Source organism: Hydractinia symbiolongicarpus, chromosome 11, assembly GCF_029227915.1.
Source record: "Hydractinia symbiolongicarpus strain clone_291-10 chromosome 11, HSymV2.1, whole genome shotgun sequence".
In the NCBI taxonomy this organism is placed as follows: domain Eukaryota; kingdom Metazoa; phylum Cnidaria; class Hydrozoa; order Anthoathecata; family Hydractiniidae; genus Hydractinia; species Hydractinia symbiolongicarpus.
In genome coordinates this window covers 11,950,328-11,970,209 of record NC_079885.1, presented here as the reverse complement: position 1 = coordinate 11,970,209, position 19,882 = coordinate 11,950,328, and the positions used below count along the sequence as shown (strand labels likewise).

Sequence of the window (19,882 nt, the reverse complement as noted above, 5' to 3'; positions counted from 1 at the left end):
ATGTCAATTTCATTGTCATAGTCTTGTTACTTTTTTTGTTATGAGATATATGAAGACCCGTAAAAAAATCTGGCTGGGTCAGTTTAGGGTCCAGTTACTAAACCATAGTGATACTTGTAGAGAAATTAATAACATGTTCCAAGGAGCAGGTTAAGGTTATGCCTGATGAGGTCTGCTGGAACAACGTTTACATGTTTTTGTTTTGATAGATACAGGAGCTTGCGTATAATCCAGACGGTTGCTATTTTTAAAAAGATGTTAAGTGCGCAAACCAATTTTTGCACCAATTAACTGCAACTTGTTTTGTATCTTTCAGTATCGATCATTGCTTCCCAGGCCTTTCTTGCCATATCCTTTATAACAGTACTCTCTATAACTCAAACAAGCACAGGGGATTTAAAATCGTTCAAGTCGGTAAAATGTTTTGGTTGCAGATATGGCCATTTAGCATGATTTTTGACTGCCTCATACTTTATCTTGTGTGCTCGAGGTTTCCAGCATTAACAGCTACAAACTCCATAATTGTGTTTTAAAAGGTAGCGATGAGTTCGAAAAAACGGAGTGTAACGCAATTGAGTCGTTCGAATAAGATTCGAATTAGGGAACTTGCGCAAACCCCTATTTTACGAACGTACGAGCCTCTGGGGCGCGGAAATCGGTCCCGATCGTCGGTCCATACTATAATAAAAAGGCTCACTATTCAACTATGCTATAGCTAGCTACCTCGCACATAATTTATCCCACTCTTCCACAGCTTTTTTGCCATCACTCCCATGTACTATAAAATCTGTTGGAGTCGAATTTGTTTTAAAAAAACATTGTCCTGTGTTGTCTCTAGAACTTTCGCCAGGTGACGGTAGAGATTTGTATAATTTTTGCAGTATATCTTTGTTTATAACAATTCTTTTCATCCTGCTTATGCTTAAAAAGTTTTCTCTCTGACTTTCTTTATGATTGTCAGTTTCATTTTTGCTTTACCATTTATTTGCCGCACATTTTTTTCACCCTAAGCACTTGTGCCTGAAGAAATGATTGTATAAATAGTCATAGGTCACAACCACTGTATCTTACGTGCCTACGTATGGTTTTCACGTCGGCAAGAAAAGGATACGGCGCGGGGAAGTTATGCAAGGTGGTTATTTCCAAAGCAATTCGCTATTCCCAATCTTTAAGGGTACCGTCATCCGTCAAATTTGAGTTTGCGCAAGTTCCCTATTATGTAAGACCCTTACCACACGCCTGACATAAATGAAAAAACAAAGCAGTGTTTACAAATAATACCGCGACGATATAGCAAAATTCCGATTGATGGTTCACCCTGGATATAGGCCCACAATGCAAGATACGTCTTAGGATTTAAAATCAGAGGATGCATTGGAAAGACAGGTAGTTCAGGTTTCTGGAAAATAAGATGTTTTGTTGCTAAGAAAATTACTTTACTCTGGTTTGAACAAACAATGCATTCTGCTTTTAAACTCACGCGGATATAGACCCACAACTCCTTTGGCCCTTGAACCCTTTTATTACAGAACAATTAAAAAAAACAAAATGTTCTAGAGGGAACGAGGTTGCGAGTAGAGTTAAATAATTGTCCGAAAGTTTTCTCCAATGTTTGAATTAATGAAGTGTTTGAGTTACGGAGGTTCGAAATTTTCACTGTGTCGGAAGAACAACAAGTTATGGAGAGGTTCGAGTAATAAAGAAGTAGAGTTAGAGAGAGCCTGCATTTTGTAAATACTCTTATTTTTCGATCATGATTTTGAATATATGCGTTATGATTTTAAAGGTTGTGAAAAGTAATTAAACATTGGACTGAGTGTAAAGGAAATATAACCGCTGACATGCTATGGAAAATACACCCATATGTTTGTCGTGTCACCAAGGAAAGGTAAGGAGTGAGGACAAGCAAAGGTGTATACCAATCTCATAATTATTAATCCAAGTGGTTCGCGTTCGGTGTCTTCAAATGATTTTATCGCTATTTCAGCAGTGTTAAATATCCTGAATGATACCACCTCGTGCCCAGCGCCTTTCACTCTATGCTCGTCCAGGTCGGAAATCAAAAAAGAGACGGCAGACGTTGGAAACAAGGTGCTTGAGGCAGCTGTTGACGTAGTTTGCTAAGTCCTAACAGCTAGATAATAACTGACGTACACGAAAACTTCTAAAAAAGTCAAGACTCAATGACGACAAGCAGTAACAAAAAACACGAGAAAATTCAACGGGTGGGGCCACTTACACAGGCGCAGGGACCGCCGGAGATCTTTGCAAAAAATTTTTTTTTTCTAAACAAAGTCAAATTTATTAACATAAACCAACCTAGAATTTACAATATAAAACACAAATGACTAAAGGCATTATACGTGGAAAGATAACACGTTGAACATTGAAAGGGTGAAATTACGATACGAAACGACATATAACTAATATTGATTTAACAATACATTTACAATCGTAATATTCGCCAACGCAAAGTCATTGAGATTAATATCCCTATATAGCGTCGATCTAGAACCCCGAACACATCGAATTATCGACCGTAGCAACGAAAAAAATATCTTTGTTCGTATGACATTCGTTGCTAAAGATACTGGAATGGATCGTTTTTCAGCAATCATATCGACTAAACGTTTAAAGAAGGCTTTGCACTCATCGCCCATCGCACCATTTGTCGCGAATACAAGAGGTGTAAAGGAACCATTCTCCACTTGAAGTACGCGCTCATTATACTGCTTCTTCTTTTCCGTTTCGTTTTTCTGGAAGGTTCTGCTTATTTCCATATCTCTGTACCTCTGAGCGTAGTGCACTCACATCCAGTCTTGATTCATTTCCGTCGTTTGCCATGCGTTGTTGGAACCTTTCGCCATTGATTTCAAGAAGACTCGGCTCTACTCTTACATCTTTACATACTTCCTTGAGAAGGTCTGCAGTTATGTTGCGAATCTCGTTGTGTCGAAGTGTGACTAGTCCACCCTTTTTACATGATAATGCATGGCTTAAATCAAACCGAACACCACATATGCAGTTGGAGGGCAATCGTTCCAGTTGCCAGTTGTATCGAATCTTGATTGCATCCCAGAACTGTTCTTTTATCAAATCGTACCCCCACTCTGTAAGTGGAAGCGTTGTCAACCAATTTGAGACTCCCGTTCGCATATTAGATTCATTGATTCGTTTCTCCTCGTCTGTCATCTCAGCTCGCAGTGCTTCAAGATCTTGTTGATAGCGTCTGCGTCGTTCTGATTGAATTTGTTGTTTGGACTTGTCACCTTCTTCATTGTTCACCATGAGAATTTGACTTATCAGCGAGGCTGTCATGTTTCTCGAGTTCTCATACTCGATCGTTGCATTTTTACAAAACACATCAATTCCCAATCCACCAAGCCTCGGAGGGAGTGCTAAAAGTTTCCTTTCGTTATCGTTAACGATGTGACCACCAGTTACCGCAGGGATAAACTTGTGTCGAATAACTTCATCGAGAGGTGTCAAGAACTCTTCTATGCCAAAGATCGTTCTTAGAAAGTATGTAAATTTGTTCTTGTAGCCATCTACAAAGCACATGTATGCAGCTTGAGGTTGCGTTACTGCTATGTTTGACAGTAGATTGATCTCCCTGACCCATTTGGTCACCATCGCTTTTACTATGTTTTAATTTGTCTGCAAAAAATTGCGCCCGAAAAAAAAATTTGCTCGACAGAGCCATGACAGAGTGTAGGCCCGGCCATCCTCCGTCCGTCAAAAACAAAATGGCGAATCAAGCAGCTGGCGGACAGCAAGTTGCAGATGTAAATCAAACTGAAGAACCTGACACCGAGTCAGATGACGATGAAGTTGTGGAAACTAGTCCTTGTGGAAGATGGGAAAAACATAAAAAAGAGGTATATTTGGATACGGATCTACCATTATTAAAATGAATTTGCACAGAAAATATGAAAACTCATTATCACTGATTTTTTTATTCATCTTAGCTAAGCTGGGCACGAAGATCACAATAAATAACAAAGAGGGCCAAAATATTTAGACTTGTTTGCCTCTTATATATCTCTTATATCTCTTATATCTCTCTTATATCATACTTTATGGGGCATTCAATCACATTTGCCAAACATTCTAAAAGTAATATATAATTCTAAAAGTAGCCAAACTTGTGTACCATGCAAAACGCTGTTTAACAGTCAAAGAAGCTATTTTTTATGGTAATAGACCTTTTTGAATGTTTACATTTTTTGCGGTAGGCCTTTTTGGCTTTGACAATTGCGTGACAGAGAAAAAAAAGATAGATAGATAGCTAGATAGATGTGCATATTTTACATGGCTAGCCTCACAAATATTGAGGGATATACCCTGTCTATTATTTCCAGGAGGGGCCATGGCTTAGATGGAGTGTCATAGAGTATTTAATGCTCTTTTTGAGCTACCCAATGCAGAGCCAGACCCAATTAGGGCTTGGCTCTCTACTAGACAACTCCCGGCAACATCCAACGGCCCACATAATGTGCCATCTCCCTATTTTCTCTCACATGGCTGGGGTTAACTGGAGCTATGGTAACATTCACTCTCCCATGTTGAATCCCTGTCAAGAGGAATCGAACCCTGGTCTCCCGCACAGAGTATGAGAGCTATAATCACTAATCTACGGTGCCAATGAAGTAAGGTCCTTTTCAGTCTGGTTCTTCACATGAAGGTATTATTATGACTTTATATGAATATATGTCAATCAGAAGATATCTATCTACACTTAATAATAGTTTAAAGACAATGTTTCTGTAGAAAGAAATGGGCTTAAAAAGACCTTTTTTCTGCAAGTTTACGCATATTTTTGCCTGCAATGCAGATGTTAAGGCCGATAGCGCTTCTGCTAAAATTGAAAATCTATTGGACACAATAATGTGTTAATTAAAGCTGTCATTCTTTACAATATATAATATATATTATAATACCCGTATACGTCTGTCCGTCTGTCACGCAAAATGGTAGCTAAGCTGTGCAAGTAGCGAGAAGCACGCAATGCGGTATAAAAAGGACGGGCGAACCTGTGGATTTTTTTACAGGCTAAAGACTAGTGTGATTATTACAGCTGTCATTCTTTCTAAGTGCATATCCTTGGGACTATGATTATAATGAATAATTTCATAGTGCAAACTTGGGTAGATTTTATCAATTTGCTAGTTCCAATTTATCTCTTTGTTTTAAAGTAAGGTAGCTTGCAACTGCAGTGGAGGTTCACGCAAACATGGCTCTCTGCCTAGAATATATGCTGTGCTCTTTTCCCTGAGGGAAGTACAAACTTATTTTATAGACTCTTTAAAAAGTGTTTTTGCATTGCTTTAGAACACATTGTAATGTGTTTTACAGACACTGTCTCCAAGATATAATATAAAAATGTGAGTGCAAATATGCCACAGCCTACATTATTGTTTTGTCATTGACAGGGAATTACATTACTTACAAGAATTCGCTATCACAGTCCATTAAAGTGCATTATGCATTGAACCGAAATTGCCCTATACGTAATATTTTTAATTTATTTTGCTTTCAAGTGCTTTTTTCAAAGATATATTGAAAGAAAATCCTTTTTAATACTCAAAAACATTCTTATTAACATTTCATTAATTTAGAAAACTCCAAAATTGAGCTATATAATTGAAATTATACTTCTACAGTTCTGATAAGGTGATTAAAAATTACCTAGTCATGATAAAGAGTCAATGGCTGAAGTACTGCATGTTGAAGGCTAAATTAAATAAGTTTAATCTTTGAAAAAATTGAAGAATTGTTAAGGTTCGAATCCTTTATCAGAAAAGTAGCATTCTTTATTAATTTAGATTAAGCAATTATAACAGTCCGGTTGTCACTGTGAAACAGTGTGAAAAAGAGCTTACTTTTGTTAGAGAGTTAGGGATGTTAGAGATTTGAATCCAGACTGCAAGAAGGTCTCTGAAAAAAATATTTGCTGTATTTGAAGTTAAATTATCATTTTGATAACACTACAATTTCCTCTTAACAGGAAGTTGTAAATTATAGGTAAAACAAGCAAAAAACAAATCCAAGTTAAGTTTATTTATTTCTTTGCCATCTATGATTAAAAATTAGAAACATATTACAGTAAGTGCCACAAGAATGTCAAGATTGAAAAAAGCTTTACATATGGGACATTTTGTTATGTATGGGACATCAGTCGTTAGGGAATGGTGGCAAAGTACAGGCAAGGGGATTTTTGACAGTAAGAGGTTCTCATTGTTTCACACCTTGAGGCCAATAAATAACACATGGAATTTTACTCTTTTTCTGGCTTTCACCTTTGGAAAAATAATACAAATATAGGTGTTACATATGGGACATTTATGGTGGTTAAACTCCAATTTCATAGCTTATTACTCTAATATTTCTTACAAAGTGTAAGTAAAATTTTTCTTTTGATGTTGTCAAATTAGCAGGGATGTAGAGAAAGACTTAAATGGCTAATTTGGTTTAAAATTCATATTGTGAAATTTTTATGGGCATTTTAAGAAAATCTTACGTCTGGGACACAGAGTTCGACCTGCAGTCTAGAAGCCATTATAGCTGACTAGTTAAAAATGATGTTCCTTAAAAAACTAAGAAATCTTTCTTAACAACTAATACAACTAGAAACACTAACTTTATTCAAAATACCTGAAAAGAGAAAATAAAAAATGTTTGAATGTGATTCGCAATGGGACACGTTACATTACGATAGGGCATTTTGAGGTAGCTATAAATATTTCCACCAATAATTGTTTTTTTGTCAAAACTGTGATGGACTCAATAAAACAGCCTACTATATCTCAACAAAAAACCACATTTAATTAGAATTGAAGCTGTTTCCTAAAATATAGAGCCATAGGACACTTTTTTTAAAAATTTGGGCAAAATTCTTGGAAACTACCCTGTGTCAACTTTACCTCTGCATAATCATCATTCTTGGCTTAACGTCCGTTTTCCATGCTAGCATGGGTATATTAATGACCCTCTTCCAATCTGATCTAGACTGTGTTAGATCTAAACTCAACTTCCTCTGTATCAAGTCTGTTCTTATAACCTCCTGCCAAGTCGGTCCTCCTTGGTCTGCCTCTGGGGTTTGCCCCAGGAACTATCAAGTCTCTACACTCTCTTACCCAATTATCCTCCTCCATTCTTTCCAAGAGCCCCAGCCAATTCAATCTTCTTATCTGGATAACATCTTTAATTCTAAGGAGACTTAGCCTGCTTCTTAGCTCATCTGAACTCTTTTTGTCTTTCAGACTGGTGTTACACATCCACCTAACCATTCTCATATTCTGTCATTCTGTCTTGATCTGCATAGCTGGCTCTTCTACAACATCATCATCAGACAAATTATCCTCGTCCCAATCAAACTCAGTGTTAAGCAACCTCTGATAATGATTCTTCCAAGCTACCCTTTTCTCCTCCTCTATGCTAGCCAAAACACCTTCATCATTACGTACACACTTCTCAACTTCTCTTCTTCATTTGCTTTGCTATCTTGAATACCTCATTGCGCTGGTCTTCCCTTCTTAACACATCTGCAAATCTGTTTCTCTCTGCTTCTGATTTTGCCTTATACACTGCTGTACGAGCACGACGCTTAGTTTCTAAGTAAATATTTTTACTACCACCTGACTTCCACTCTTTCCAAAGATTCCTCTTTTCCTTTATACACTGGTCAACCTCATTATTCCACCACCAGGTATGTCTATGTCTAGCTGGTCCTTTCGTCCACCCACAGGTATCATCAGAAGCTTCTAGAAGACAATTCTTCAAAGTAGTCCAGGTACTTTCAACATTGTCACTATCACATTGACCATTGTGGGCTAACTGCTGAACTTTTGCACTAAATTGTCTTGCGACAATCTCTTCCTTCAGCTTCCAGACTTTTCGACGGGGCCTGTACTTTCCCTTGGCTTCTTTAACACTCTTCAAGATAATATCACAAACCAGCAACCTATGCTGGGAAACACACTCTTCCCCCGATATAACTTTCACGACCTTCACCACTTTCTTGTCTGACTTTCTAACCAGGAAGTAATCTATCTGTGTCTTACAACCACCTGACTCATATGTTATCAGCCTACTCTGTCTCTTAATGAATGATGTGTTGCAAACCACCATGTCCGTTGCCATTCCAAACTCAAGCAATCTCTCCCCTTCCTTATTTCTGCTCCCAAATCCATAGCCTCCATGCACACCTCTATAACCTTCAGATGACTTCCCAACATGACCATTAAAGTCGCCGCCCACCATGACAAGTTCAGTGTCTCCAAACTTTGATGTGACTGCTATTAACTCATCATAAAACTTATCTTTATCTTCCTCACTGAGTCCACACTGTGGAGCATAAACTGACAGAAAAGTGACAATCCTATTACCTAACAAAAACTTTATCACTATAATACGACTATTAACAAGCATAACATCTATTACTTTTTCTACCCACTTCTCTGCAACGAATATGCCAACTCCTCCATATCCATCACTATTACCAATCCAAAAAAGCTTATACCTTGCCCTCCTACCTTCCACAAATCTCACTGAAGCTCCTCTCCACCTGATTTTCTGAACACAACACATATCAACAGATCTACGTTCTAACATTTCAACTACTTCACCTGCTCTACCTCTCAGAGTACCAACATTTACACTAGCCATCCTCAACCTAGTGTTATCTACCTTGTGATGTGATAGCTGGGTAACGGTCTGACGATGCTCACACCTGACATCTGTCCTACTGTGCGCGGCACCTTCACTCCTTAGAGTTCCAGCCCTGTTTACGCAGTTTGTCTAATCAACTATTCTTACGGCCATTAATAAAGAGTTTTGGCATTGTTTTACAGCTGGATGCCCTTCCTAGCGCCAACCGTTCACAGACCGGACTGGGTGTTTTTTAAAGTGACACCATCACTATGTGGCATTTCAATGGATTTCCACAATCGCCCCTTTAAACTAAGGTATGGTGGAGGGCGTTCAACTCATCTCTTGTCTCTTAAAGAGACCCTTCACCTGCGGTAAAGATAATTTCTTTACACCAACTATCTTATCACCAGCATTGCTATTGCTACTATTATTAGATATAAACAGGTTGATCGATTTGTGACTTGATTGACCTACTCAGGTGCACACCACTAAAAGAGATATTATATGTGATGCTGGATGCACCATTTTTAGTCGCTGTTAACATCTTTCCCAAGCTTGTGCTCTGTAAAAATCACAGACATGTAGTGTCAATTGTCTTGTCTGTTACATTGTTGATAATTTATTTCATTACAAAAGTGAAAGTTTAGAATGGTAATCCTTTGTTGCGAGTCAGGAGTCCTAGTCATGAGTCCTTCATCAGAAGCCAATTACAGCATAGTATTGTTTGATTGACTGTAAAGATGGCTAATGTTGATTTGCGGCACAAGGATTATTAAAAAATGTTAAGTATTAAGGCGAATACATCTGATAAGAAAAACATTGTTGAACTGTAGAGAATATGTGGGAGCGTTGTTATTAAATTGTGCTGGGAGTTGTGTAGGAGTGTTAAGTTAAGAAGGATGTGTATATTTGAATTGTTTCTATAGTGATTTTTGAGGTTGCATGGAAGAAGATATTAAAATGCTGGAGTCAGAACTAGTGTTGTTGTGGTTTAAGTGGCTGTTACTGTGCTGGTGGTTCTTCCTGCAATTTTGCTGAAGGTGGCTATTGCTTTTGTTGCTCCTGTGATGATTGTGTTAATGGCGGTTGTTGTTTATATGATGGTTTTGGTTGAGCTGGTTCTTGGTGGTGTGATGGTTGTGGCTGTTGTGTAGTCTTCTTTGTCATTGTTGATGTTAAGCAAGGCAAATTCAAGGTTACATAGTTTTGATGATACAATAGCGTGTATGGATCATAATATACTGGCCAAGATAGTTTGATGATTACCTGAAGAATCTTTTTGTCTCATGTCTTACGGAAGATAGTGAAAAAATGGGAATAAGGAATATGGTGTATAAAATAACAATATATAATAAAAGAATATGACCACCATGACTTAAAAACATATTAGAAGCCTTGCCTTTTCTTACCATTTTACTTATTTTTATTGATTTGAGAATTAAGGTAGGAAATTTAAAAAATTTGAAAATTTTTTTTTTAAGTTTCAATTTTTTATATTCTTTGCACAAACTCTATTTTGCATGGTGTGAGTAAAGATTATGTAAACAAGGTCTCATGAAATGATAAACAGAAAAAATATAGCGGTTGTAATAATTGAAACGTGCAAAAATAAAAAAATATTTTAGACGTTTTATTTGTTGAACACCGTGCAAATTCAAAAAATCTAATGGTTGCAAAAATTACTTTGCATTTTGTTCATAAAAAATAAATTTAAGTAACATGATAAAATGTTGTTTAAAAACTGATAAAATAAAAAAACCTTTTAATGAAGTGGTTTTAAATGTACTTATTTTTTTCAGTTGAGCCAACGAAATGTGCCTGGTATTGACAGTTCATTTCTTGCAATGGATACCGAAGAAGGAGTTGAAGTTGTGTGGAATGAGGTTAGATTCTCTGAAAGAAAATCATGGAAAAATAAAGAAGTAGGTTTTATTTTTTATAGTATGATGCACTGGTTGTCTGCGCAAGTGAAATATAAGCAAGTTCTTTGCTACAAGGAAATTAGAATAAAAAGGTTCCTAGGTTCCTATTACATTTGTTGCTATTGTCAAAAAAAACTAACTTTTGAAAGATAGAGGTTCTGTAAGAGAAAAAAAAGGTTGAAATTAGAAATATAAAGTCAGTTCACAAAGATTTGTACAGAAGAAATCTATTTGCAGCTATGCCAGGGTGTCTAGCAAATTCTGAAAACCCTGAAAAACTTTGAATTTAAACAAGTGGCCTTCAAATATAAACTTAATTTTTAAAAAAGCCATGAAAGTTTTGCTATGACCAGTTCACCAAAAATATAGACTATTGTACTTTCAAGTTGTGAAATACACTTTTTTCTTATTGGTTTAAGAGTCAGTGTATAACTACTGTATGAGTGATGTATTCACAAAAACCCAGTTCATGTTGATCTTCATCATATTAAGAAATGCATAGTTATTATATTACATTTTTTCACCATTTTGTATTAAATTTTTCAGGAAGTCTTCAAAAGAATATTTGAAAATTTAACCCAACTTGATGTAAGTACCTGTCAAGTGTTTCTCAGTAGATTTATTATTTCAATATAGTACTACTCAAAAAGATTTACAGTGCAGGGCGGATGTATAGAAATGCACTTATGCCAGTGAATATTTTTTGCTAAATAAACTACATTAATTGTGTTAAAATCAATAAGGTGCAAAGGGTGTTTTGTATTAAATGTTGTGCTGAAGTCTAAAGCTTGAAAGGCATTACACATTGTGTTGAACATTGGATGTTGCAGGGAGTTGTATGATAGAACGCAGACCCAATTAGTTGTGCAACCGTTCACAGACCAGACTGGGTGTTTTTTAAAGTGACGCCATCACTATGTGGCATTTCAATGGACTTCCACAATCGCCCCTTTAAACTAAGGTATGGTGGAGGACGTTCAACTCCTCTCTTGTCTCTTAAAGAGACCCTTCACCTGCGGTAAAGATAATTTCTTTACACCAACTATCTTATCACCAGCATTGCTATTGCTACTATTATTAGATATAAACAAGTTGATCGATTTTGTGACTTGATTGACGTACTCAGGTGCACACCACTAATAGAGATATTAGATGTGATGCTGGATGCACCATTTTTAGTCGCTGTTAATCTTTCAGACCCAATTAGTTGTGCAGAGCTCAAAATAAGCACTAAGTATTCTACCACTTCCATCTCACTAAGTATTCTACCACTTCCCATCTGAGCCATGGTCCCTCCTGGAAATAACAGATAGGGTATATTTGCGAGGCTAGTCATGAAAGTATGCGCATGTATCTATCTTGCATGTTCCTGATTTTTTTATTTTTCTCACCCTTTGAAAACACTATTTTAAAAGTGGGTCTTAAAAAATGAAGCAAGTATTATCTATATTGGAAAACAATTTCAAAACAAAACACAAAATGAAAAATATTTCAATTTACAATTATGCTTTTTGTGAACTGTGAATGTAAATGCATAAAATGATCCAAGAAGGAGAGAAATCTGACATAATGACTTTTAATGACTTCTGTGCTTCATACAGCTTTTTACAACCAAGTACAGCGATTTTTAAGTTTTCTACAGACCCATTTTCCTAAGCTTATAACAAAATATGGTGAAGTCTAAGCTTCATACAGTCATGCATTCATCGTCTAATTATCTGATTATTTTAGATTGACATACAAAAATGTTCCTTTTTACCTCATTTAGCAATAAAATGTGACAGTTTGTAATCTTTGTATGGCTGTGTTTTCCTAATTTTAAAGCAAAAATCAATGATTTCTAAGCTTTTCATGGTCGTATTTTCGTCCTTTTATAAGGAAATATGGGATTTGTAAGCATTACAAAGACGTGTTTTAGTAATTTCAGAACAAAATAAAACAGTTTACAAGTTTCATACCAACGGTGCATCATTTACAAACAAATATACATCAATTTGTATTACGGAAATTTTGTATTTTAAAATACTGTGTATTTTTAAAAATATGAAATACAAATTTTCGTATTTTTAAAAATACGCAATTCTCATCATCATTCTCGGCTTAACGTCCGTTTTCCATGCTAGCATGGGTTGGACGGGGTATATTAATGACCCTCTTCCAATCTGATCTAGACTGTGTTAGATCTAAACTCAACTTCCTCTCTATCAAGTCTGTCCTTATAACCTCCTGCCAAGTCTTTCTCGGTCTGCCTCTGGGCTTTGCCCCAGGAACTATCAAGTCTCTACACTTTCTTACCCAATTATCCTCCTCCATTCTTTCCAAGTGCCCCAGCCAATTCAATCTTCTTATCTGGATAACATCTTTAATTCTACAGAGACTTAGCCTGCTTCTTAGCTCATCTGAACTCTTTCTGTCTCTCAGACTGGCATTACACATCCACCTAACCATTCTCATATCATTCCTTTCTAAACGGTCAAGATCTTCCTGCTTTACTGCCCATGTCTCACTACCGTACAACATAACACTTCTTACACAGGCCTCATACAACCTACCTTTTACCTCAATTGACAGGACTCTGCTAGTCAATAAAGGAAGTAACTCTCTAAACTTTTTCCAAGCAGAACCTATCCTGCAAGTAACACTTCTTCCAACACCCCCTTCACTGCCCAACATATCACCTAAGTAACAGAAGTTCTTAACTATCTCTAACGAGCCACTGTTGTACATCATTAAAGCTGGAAATACTTCATTCTCTATAATCTCACCTTTGCAACGCTTGCATACAAACTGTATGCCAGCTCTTAACCTTCCACTAATACTACTGCACTTCTTATGTACCCAATGCTTGCAAGTCTGACAAAAAATTGAGTTACTACCAACCCCTTTCCTGCAAACTCCACAAGGCCACTTTCCAACTACAAGGTCACACTTGGCTGCAATGCTACTTATCATGACTTTAGACTTTGCTGTGTTTACCTTCAGCCCTTTTTCTTCTAGTCCTTTCTTCCACTTCTCAAACTTTTCAACTAATTCTTCCATCGACTCTGCTATGAGAACCAAATCATCTGCATACAATAACTCCCATGGGCAACCTGTTCTGAACTCCATCGACAGCGCTTCTAAGACTAGAATAAACAACAAAGGACTAAGTACAGAACCCTGATGTACACCAACATTTACACTAAATTCATCACTAAGTGAATCGTTAATCCTGACGCGACTTCTAGCATTGCTGTACATAGACTGAACCATCGTAACTAGCCACTCATCCACACCTAATTTTCTCATAGCCCACCAAATAACTTTACGTGGCACTCTATCAAAAGCTTTCTCTAAATCTACAAAGGCAAAATAGAGATTCTTTTTCTTTCCTAAATACTTTTCCTGAAGCTGTCTGAGTAAAAATATTGCATCTGTAGTGCCACGCCCTGGAACAAAACCAAATTGCATCTTATCTATATCAATTCTTTCTCTAAGTAACTTATCAATCACTCTTTCAATAACTTTCATTACTTGATCAACCAACTTTAAACCTCTATAGTTACCCCTTTCTAATGCATCACCCTTGCCCTTGAAACAATTCACTATTACACTCGACTGCCACTCACTCGGAATAGCACCATCCTTTATAATCTGGTTAGCAAGACTTGTAATAAGCTTAACTCCAATATATCCAGATGCTTTTACCATCTCTGCAACAATACCTGATACTCCTGCAGCCTTGCCAATCTTCATTTTCCTAATAGCCTCCACTACCCATTCTGTCTTGATCTGCATGGCTGGCCCTTCTACGACATCATCATCAGACAAATTACCCTCGTCCCAATCAAACTCAGTGTTAAGCAACCTCTGATAATGATTCTTCCAAGCTACCCTTTTCTCCTCCTCTGTGCTAGCCAAAACACCTTCATCATTACGTATACACTTCTCACCTACAATATCTTGATTAGTCTTCTTCATTTGCTTTGCTATCTTGAATACCTCATTGCGCTGGTCTTCCCTTCTTAACACATCTGCAAATCTGTTTCTCTCTGCTTCTGATTTTGCCTTATACACTGCTGTACGAGCTCGACGCTTAGCTTCTAAGTAAATATTTTTACTACCACCTGACTTCCACTCTTTCCAAAGTTTCCTCTTTTCCTTTATACACTGGTCAACCTCATTATTCCACCACCAGGTCTGTCTATGTCTAGCCGGTCCTTTCGTCCACCCACAGGTATCATCAGAAGCTTCTAGAAGACAATTCTTCAAAGTAGTCCAAGTACTTTCAACATTGTCACTATCACATTGACTATTGTAGGCTAACTGCTGAACTTTTGCACTAAATTGTCTTGCTACAATCTCTTCCTTCAGCTTCCAGACTTTTCAACGGGGCCTGTACTTTCCCTTGGCTTCTCTGACACTCTTCAAGATAATATCACAAACCAGCAACCTATGCTGGGAAACACACTCTTCCCCCGATATAACTTTCACGTCCTTCACCACTTTCTTGTCTGACTTTCTAACCAAAAAGTAATCTATCTGTGTCTTACAACCACCTGACTCATATGTTATCAGCCTACTCTGTCTCTTACTGAATGATGTGTTGCAAACCACCATGTCCGTTGCCATTCCAAACTCAAGCAATCTCTCCCCTTCCTTATTTCTGCTCCCAAATCCATAGCCTCCATGCACACCTCTATAACCTTCAGATGACTTCCCAACATGACCATTAAAGTCGCCGCCCACCATGACAAGTTCAGTGTCTCCAAACTTTGATGTGACTGCTATTAACTCATCATAAAACTTATCTTTATCTTCCTCACTGAGTCCACACTGTGGAGCATAAACTGACAAAAAAGTGACAATCCTATTACCTATCAAAAACTTTATCACTATAATACGACTATTAACACGCATAACATCTATTACTTTTTCTACCCACTTCTCTGCAACGAATATGCCAACTCCTCCATATCCATCACTATTACCAATCCAAAAAAGCTTATACCTTGCCTTCCTACCTTCCACAAATCTCACTGAAGCTCCTCTCCACCTAACTTCCTGAACACAACACATGTCAACAGATCTACGTTCTAACATTTCAACTACTTCACCTGCTCTACCTCTCAGAGTACCAACATTTACACTAGCCATCCTCAACCTAGTGTTATTCACCTTGTGATGTGATAGCTGGGTAACGGTCTGACGATGCTCACATCTGACATCTGTCCTACCGTGCGCGACACCTTCACTCCTTAGAGTTCCAGCCCCGTTTACGCAGTTTGTCTGATTAACTATTCTTACGGCCATTAATAAAGAGTTTTGGCATTGTTTTACAGCTGGATGCCCTTCCTAGCGCCAACCGTTCACAGACCGGACTGGGTGTTTTTTAAAGTGACACCATCACTATGTGGCATTTCATGGGACTTCCACAATCGCCCCTTTAAACTAAGGTATGGTGGAGGACGTTCAACTCCTCTCTTGTCTCTTAAGGAGACCCTTCACCCATGAATTCTATTTTTAAAAATACGCAATTCGTTTTTTATATTTTTGCAAAATACGAAATATAAATTTCATATTTTTTAAAAAATTGAAAATACGAAATTCTGTTTTTAAAAATAGAAAATACAAAATTCTATTTTTAAAAATAGAATTTCGTATTTTTTAAAATGTTATGTTAAGTTTTTTTACCACTTTAAAATGAAATACGGCAACTTTAGAGCTTCACAGGGACGTTTTCTCGTCTTTGTAGAATGATGCATGGAAAATTTAAAGCTTCGCAGGGACGTTTTCTCATCATTTTAGAGTGAAATTAGGCAACTTTAGAACTTATATATATGTTTTTTTGTCATTTTATAAAATACGTCAACTTTTGAAAGAAAAGCCAAGTTTATATTTCACAAGTTTAATTGGTTTTTAATTAATCTATTCACTTCAAAATTTGTTTCAATAATGCCTCATACACCTTCAACATCGTATTACTTTTGATGTTTTGACAATCGTATCAAATCTTTTCAAACTTTTTTTTACAAAATCGTTTCAAAATTGTTTCCTTTTTCATAGTAAATTATATAATCGTTTCATGAAAAAATTATAAAACATTTAATTTGTTTATAATACAATTATGAACTGATGTAAAAAAATAATGAAATGATTCCTATATGATTAAAATCTTTTCATTTCAAAAATGATAAGATCTCGGAGATAAGATCTTCCTAATCAAACATTACTTTTTTTATGTTTTTGAATTTTCAATCACAGCGTATTTTTAGAATGCATATTTTTAGAAATACGTATTTTTTAATACGAACTGCTTATTTAAAAATACTTTAATAATTTCGTATTTTTAAAATTACGAAATTCGTATTTTAAAATACGTGTATTGTTAGATACGAATTCCGTATTTTTTGAAAATACGAAATACGGTTTTTAAAACTCATATTTTTAAAAGTACGAAGTACGGAATTTTATTGTTTTAAAAATACGAATTAAAAATAGAAGCGGCTGATATTTGACAATTTCTAAGATTCTTATCGCTTGGCTTCATACGACCGTGTTTTCCTCAATTAGAACAAATTACGGCAATGTTTTTGCTTCATATGGCCTTGTGTTTGTCTCTTTGGTACAGATTACCCCAATTTAAAAACTTTGTATGAACCATCTTTCCTAACTAATGTGTATTCTTTACTTTTGGTGAAAAATATTTCTCACATTTACCTGCTTGTTATAAAGGGTCATCGTCTTTTTAAATCCCTTTCATGCCACAATAGCCACTTGCTTGAAGTTTTTATTCATGTTAAATACTTCTGTTACAAACGGTAAAATTTTGCAAGGCAATGGAAATGAAATTGAAAATTAAACAGAATTAAATCACGGGAAAGTGAGCACACAAACTTGAATCATGGAAAAGTGAGCACACAAACTTGTTGTTTACTAAATTCATATTTCTATTTTTAAAAATATAAAATATGAATCTCACATTATTATGAATTTTGCATTTTGTATTTTTATGAATATAAATAATAAGGTGGTTGGTTTACCTAGAGAGGATCCCAAAGTGAAATTTACTTTGTAAAATATATTTCAAGAATGATAAACTACAATTTTTTATAATCCCACTCCTTAAAGCTAAACAGTTAACTTGAAAAAATACTCTTAAGGACTGTTCTCAAACAAGAAAAAATCTATATATAAAGCAAGGGCTCTTAATGTGCATAATTTAACAAGGTTATTAACCTGTATCTTAATCCATTGTGTACAAAGGTTTGGGTGTGTGAAAGGCAGGGAAGCAATCAAACATTATCTTTGAAAACAGATGTTAAAATGATGGGTAAGGTTACTCCCACTCCAGGCTAAGTCAAACACTAAATGTTACATGTAAACTTGCCTTAGTCCAGTATTTGTATGTATGCAAATACTGGACTGAGTATGGTGTAAGAGACTGAGAATGTATCGAACCAATACCCAAGTACACAGTCTGATGCAATTATTTTCAAATGGCATGTCTGGTGTATCTAAGTCTGCCCCTGCAATACACATTTATGCAAGATCATTTAAGCAAAAACAGAAATTTGTATGGAGTGATGTTATAATTTTGTAGTTTGAAACATTTTAGCATCCAAATATTGTCAAGTTTCATAAATACTGGGTCGATCTGAAAGGAGAACATCCTCGGGTAAGTTTTTAACACAATAACACATGTTTTTAGATAATCATTGCTTTAACAGAAAAAATAATAAAATCTCAAAGTGAAGTTATGAATTGTTTTTAAAGAATCCTTCATTCAAGAAGCCCTTACTTTACAACTTTTTGTAATCTATAAGTATAGTCAAAAATTATTAAAAATTGTCAGAATTCAATTGCTCAATAGCATTTTATGATGTAGAATTTAGACTGCAGTTTCCTCTATAGCCATTTCTCCCTTGTTTATTTAGCTTATATTTATTGGAGAATATATGACATCTGGTTCATTGAGACAATTTCTGAAAAAAACCAAAGCAAATATCAAGTCATTAAACATTAAGGTAAGTTTGTATTAAATTTCTTTCAAATGTTGTTACCTACAGGGTTTCATTGATGACTGTTGGCACAATTGTATATCTGCTTTATTTAACCCATTATCTTTTTGGAAAGAATTAATTTGATTAACTTATGCCTTGTAGTTTTTCAAACAAAACACCAGGAAGATTGCAACATCTTTTCCATTCTTAACTGGATAGGCATAAATTGTTTTACCTCGCATTGTTTTTCTGACCCAATTAAGTGACAAATAGTAAAAGCATTTAGTCCATCCTTTCTAGAAGGTTGTGTGTTTTTTAACAATAACATTTATTCTGATGTACATGTACATATGATATATATAAGGCATTGCGATATTTAATGTGCTGGTTTTTATTTTTTGTGATAGGGTTGGAAGCGATGGTGCAAGCAGATATTATCAGCATTAAGGTAAGGTATCCTAAATTTTAGTCTAAAAGCTGTCATATGGATAAAAGCACAATGTTTAGCAAGAAAACTTCTAAAAAAAATACATTGAATAGATATTTTTTGGACATTACAATCACTGACGTTATTACACTATTTTGAGACGTATTAGGAATTGGAGAACAGTGTTATCTTTGTCAAGTAGACATTATTTTTAACTCTGCTAGGAATAATAAAGAAAAATGTTGCTGCTAAATTAAAGCATAAAATACCAAAAAAAAATAAACGACAATAATGATAAACAACTAACTAGGGAAAATCAGAACAAAAAGTGCCAAACTTCTAAAAAGAAACACATGCTGGTTTTTAATTTTTCCTAATTTCCACTAATAAAAAATTTATTTTGGAAAGTTATACTTTAAACAATAATATTATGAAAATTTCTACACATTGTTGACATATGTTGTCAGGATATTGTTTTCAAGGTCAAATTTTCAAGTTTAAATTGTATGCAGCAGGTTGTCATTAAGCAGGCTTTCTAATTCTTGTCAGTGCTCTTCAATTGCAAAGAAGCAGGCAAATAAAATATCACGTCAGCAAAAAATTGCCAATAATTAAATGGCTACCAGGTGCCAAAAAGTTACATTAAACATACATACTCTGTTGGCAATTTTTTTTCTCTTATAATATATACACTAATTAACTGAACCAGGCTAAAACTTGCCTTTCCAAATAAGTTGTTCTTTCCTCCTAAAAAAATAAGTCTTGTTTGTTAATCGGCCATTTAAACGTTACGTCATTGCTAATTTTTATTAAAATACTATAGTTAATCCTTAATATTTTGACACCCATCAAGAAATCTTTTTAAACATTGATTCTTAACCACAAGTGTAAACATTCAT

General features: G+C 35.6%; 2 protein-coding genes across 3 annotated transcripts in view; one reads left to right on the top strand and one right to left on the bottom strand.

Annotated features, from left to right (window-relative positions):
* Nucleotides 1-711: 711 nt before the first annotated feature.
* On the bottom strand, nt 712-3,633 carry LOC130613444 (uncharacterized). The gene is made up of 2 exons (XM_057434788.1): nt 2,470-3,633; nt 712-1,501 (listed from the first exon to the last, which is right to left on the bottom strand). Exon 1 carries the CDS (start codon nt 3,631-3,633, stop codon nt 2,725-2,727), a length of 909 nt encoding a protein of 302 aa, XP_057290771.1. The 3' UTR covers nt 712-1,501; nt 2,470-2,724.
* A 53-nt stretch (nt 3,634-3,686) lies between these two features.
* The window catches only part of LOC130614649 (nuclear receptor-binding protein-like), a 41,411-nt gene continuing 25,215 nt past the window's right edge, over nt 3,687-19,882 (top strand). For both annotated transcript variants that reach the window (XM_057436084.1, XM_057436083.1), the window contains exons 1-6: nt 3,687-3,878; nt 10,452-10,574; nt 11,121-11,162; nt 18,172-18,231; nt 18,491-18,580; nt 18,964-19,004. In XM_057436084.1, coding sequence (XP_057292067.1) covers nt 3,702-3,878; nt 10,452-10,574; nt 11,121-11,162; nt 18,172-18,231; nt 18,491-18,580; nt 18,964-19,004 — 533 coding nt within the window. In that variant the 5' untranslated portion in view covers nt 3,687-3,701. The remainder of the gene's footprint in view (nt 3,879-10,451; nt 10,575-11,120; nt 11,163-18,171; nt 18,232-18,490; nt 18,581-18,963; nt 19,005-19,882) is intronic.

Bases quoted from the DNA above. Each gene is read 5' to 3' on its own strand.
- LOC130613444 (XM_057434788.1), bottom strand. From the start codon at position 3,633: ATGGTGACCAAATGGGTCAGGGAGATCAATCTACTGTCAAACATAGCA.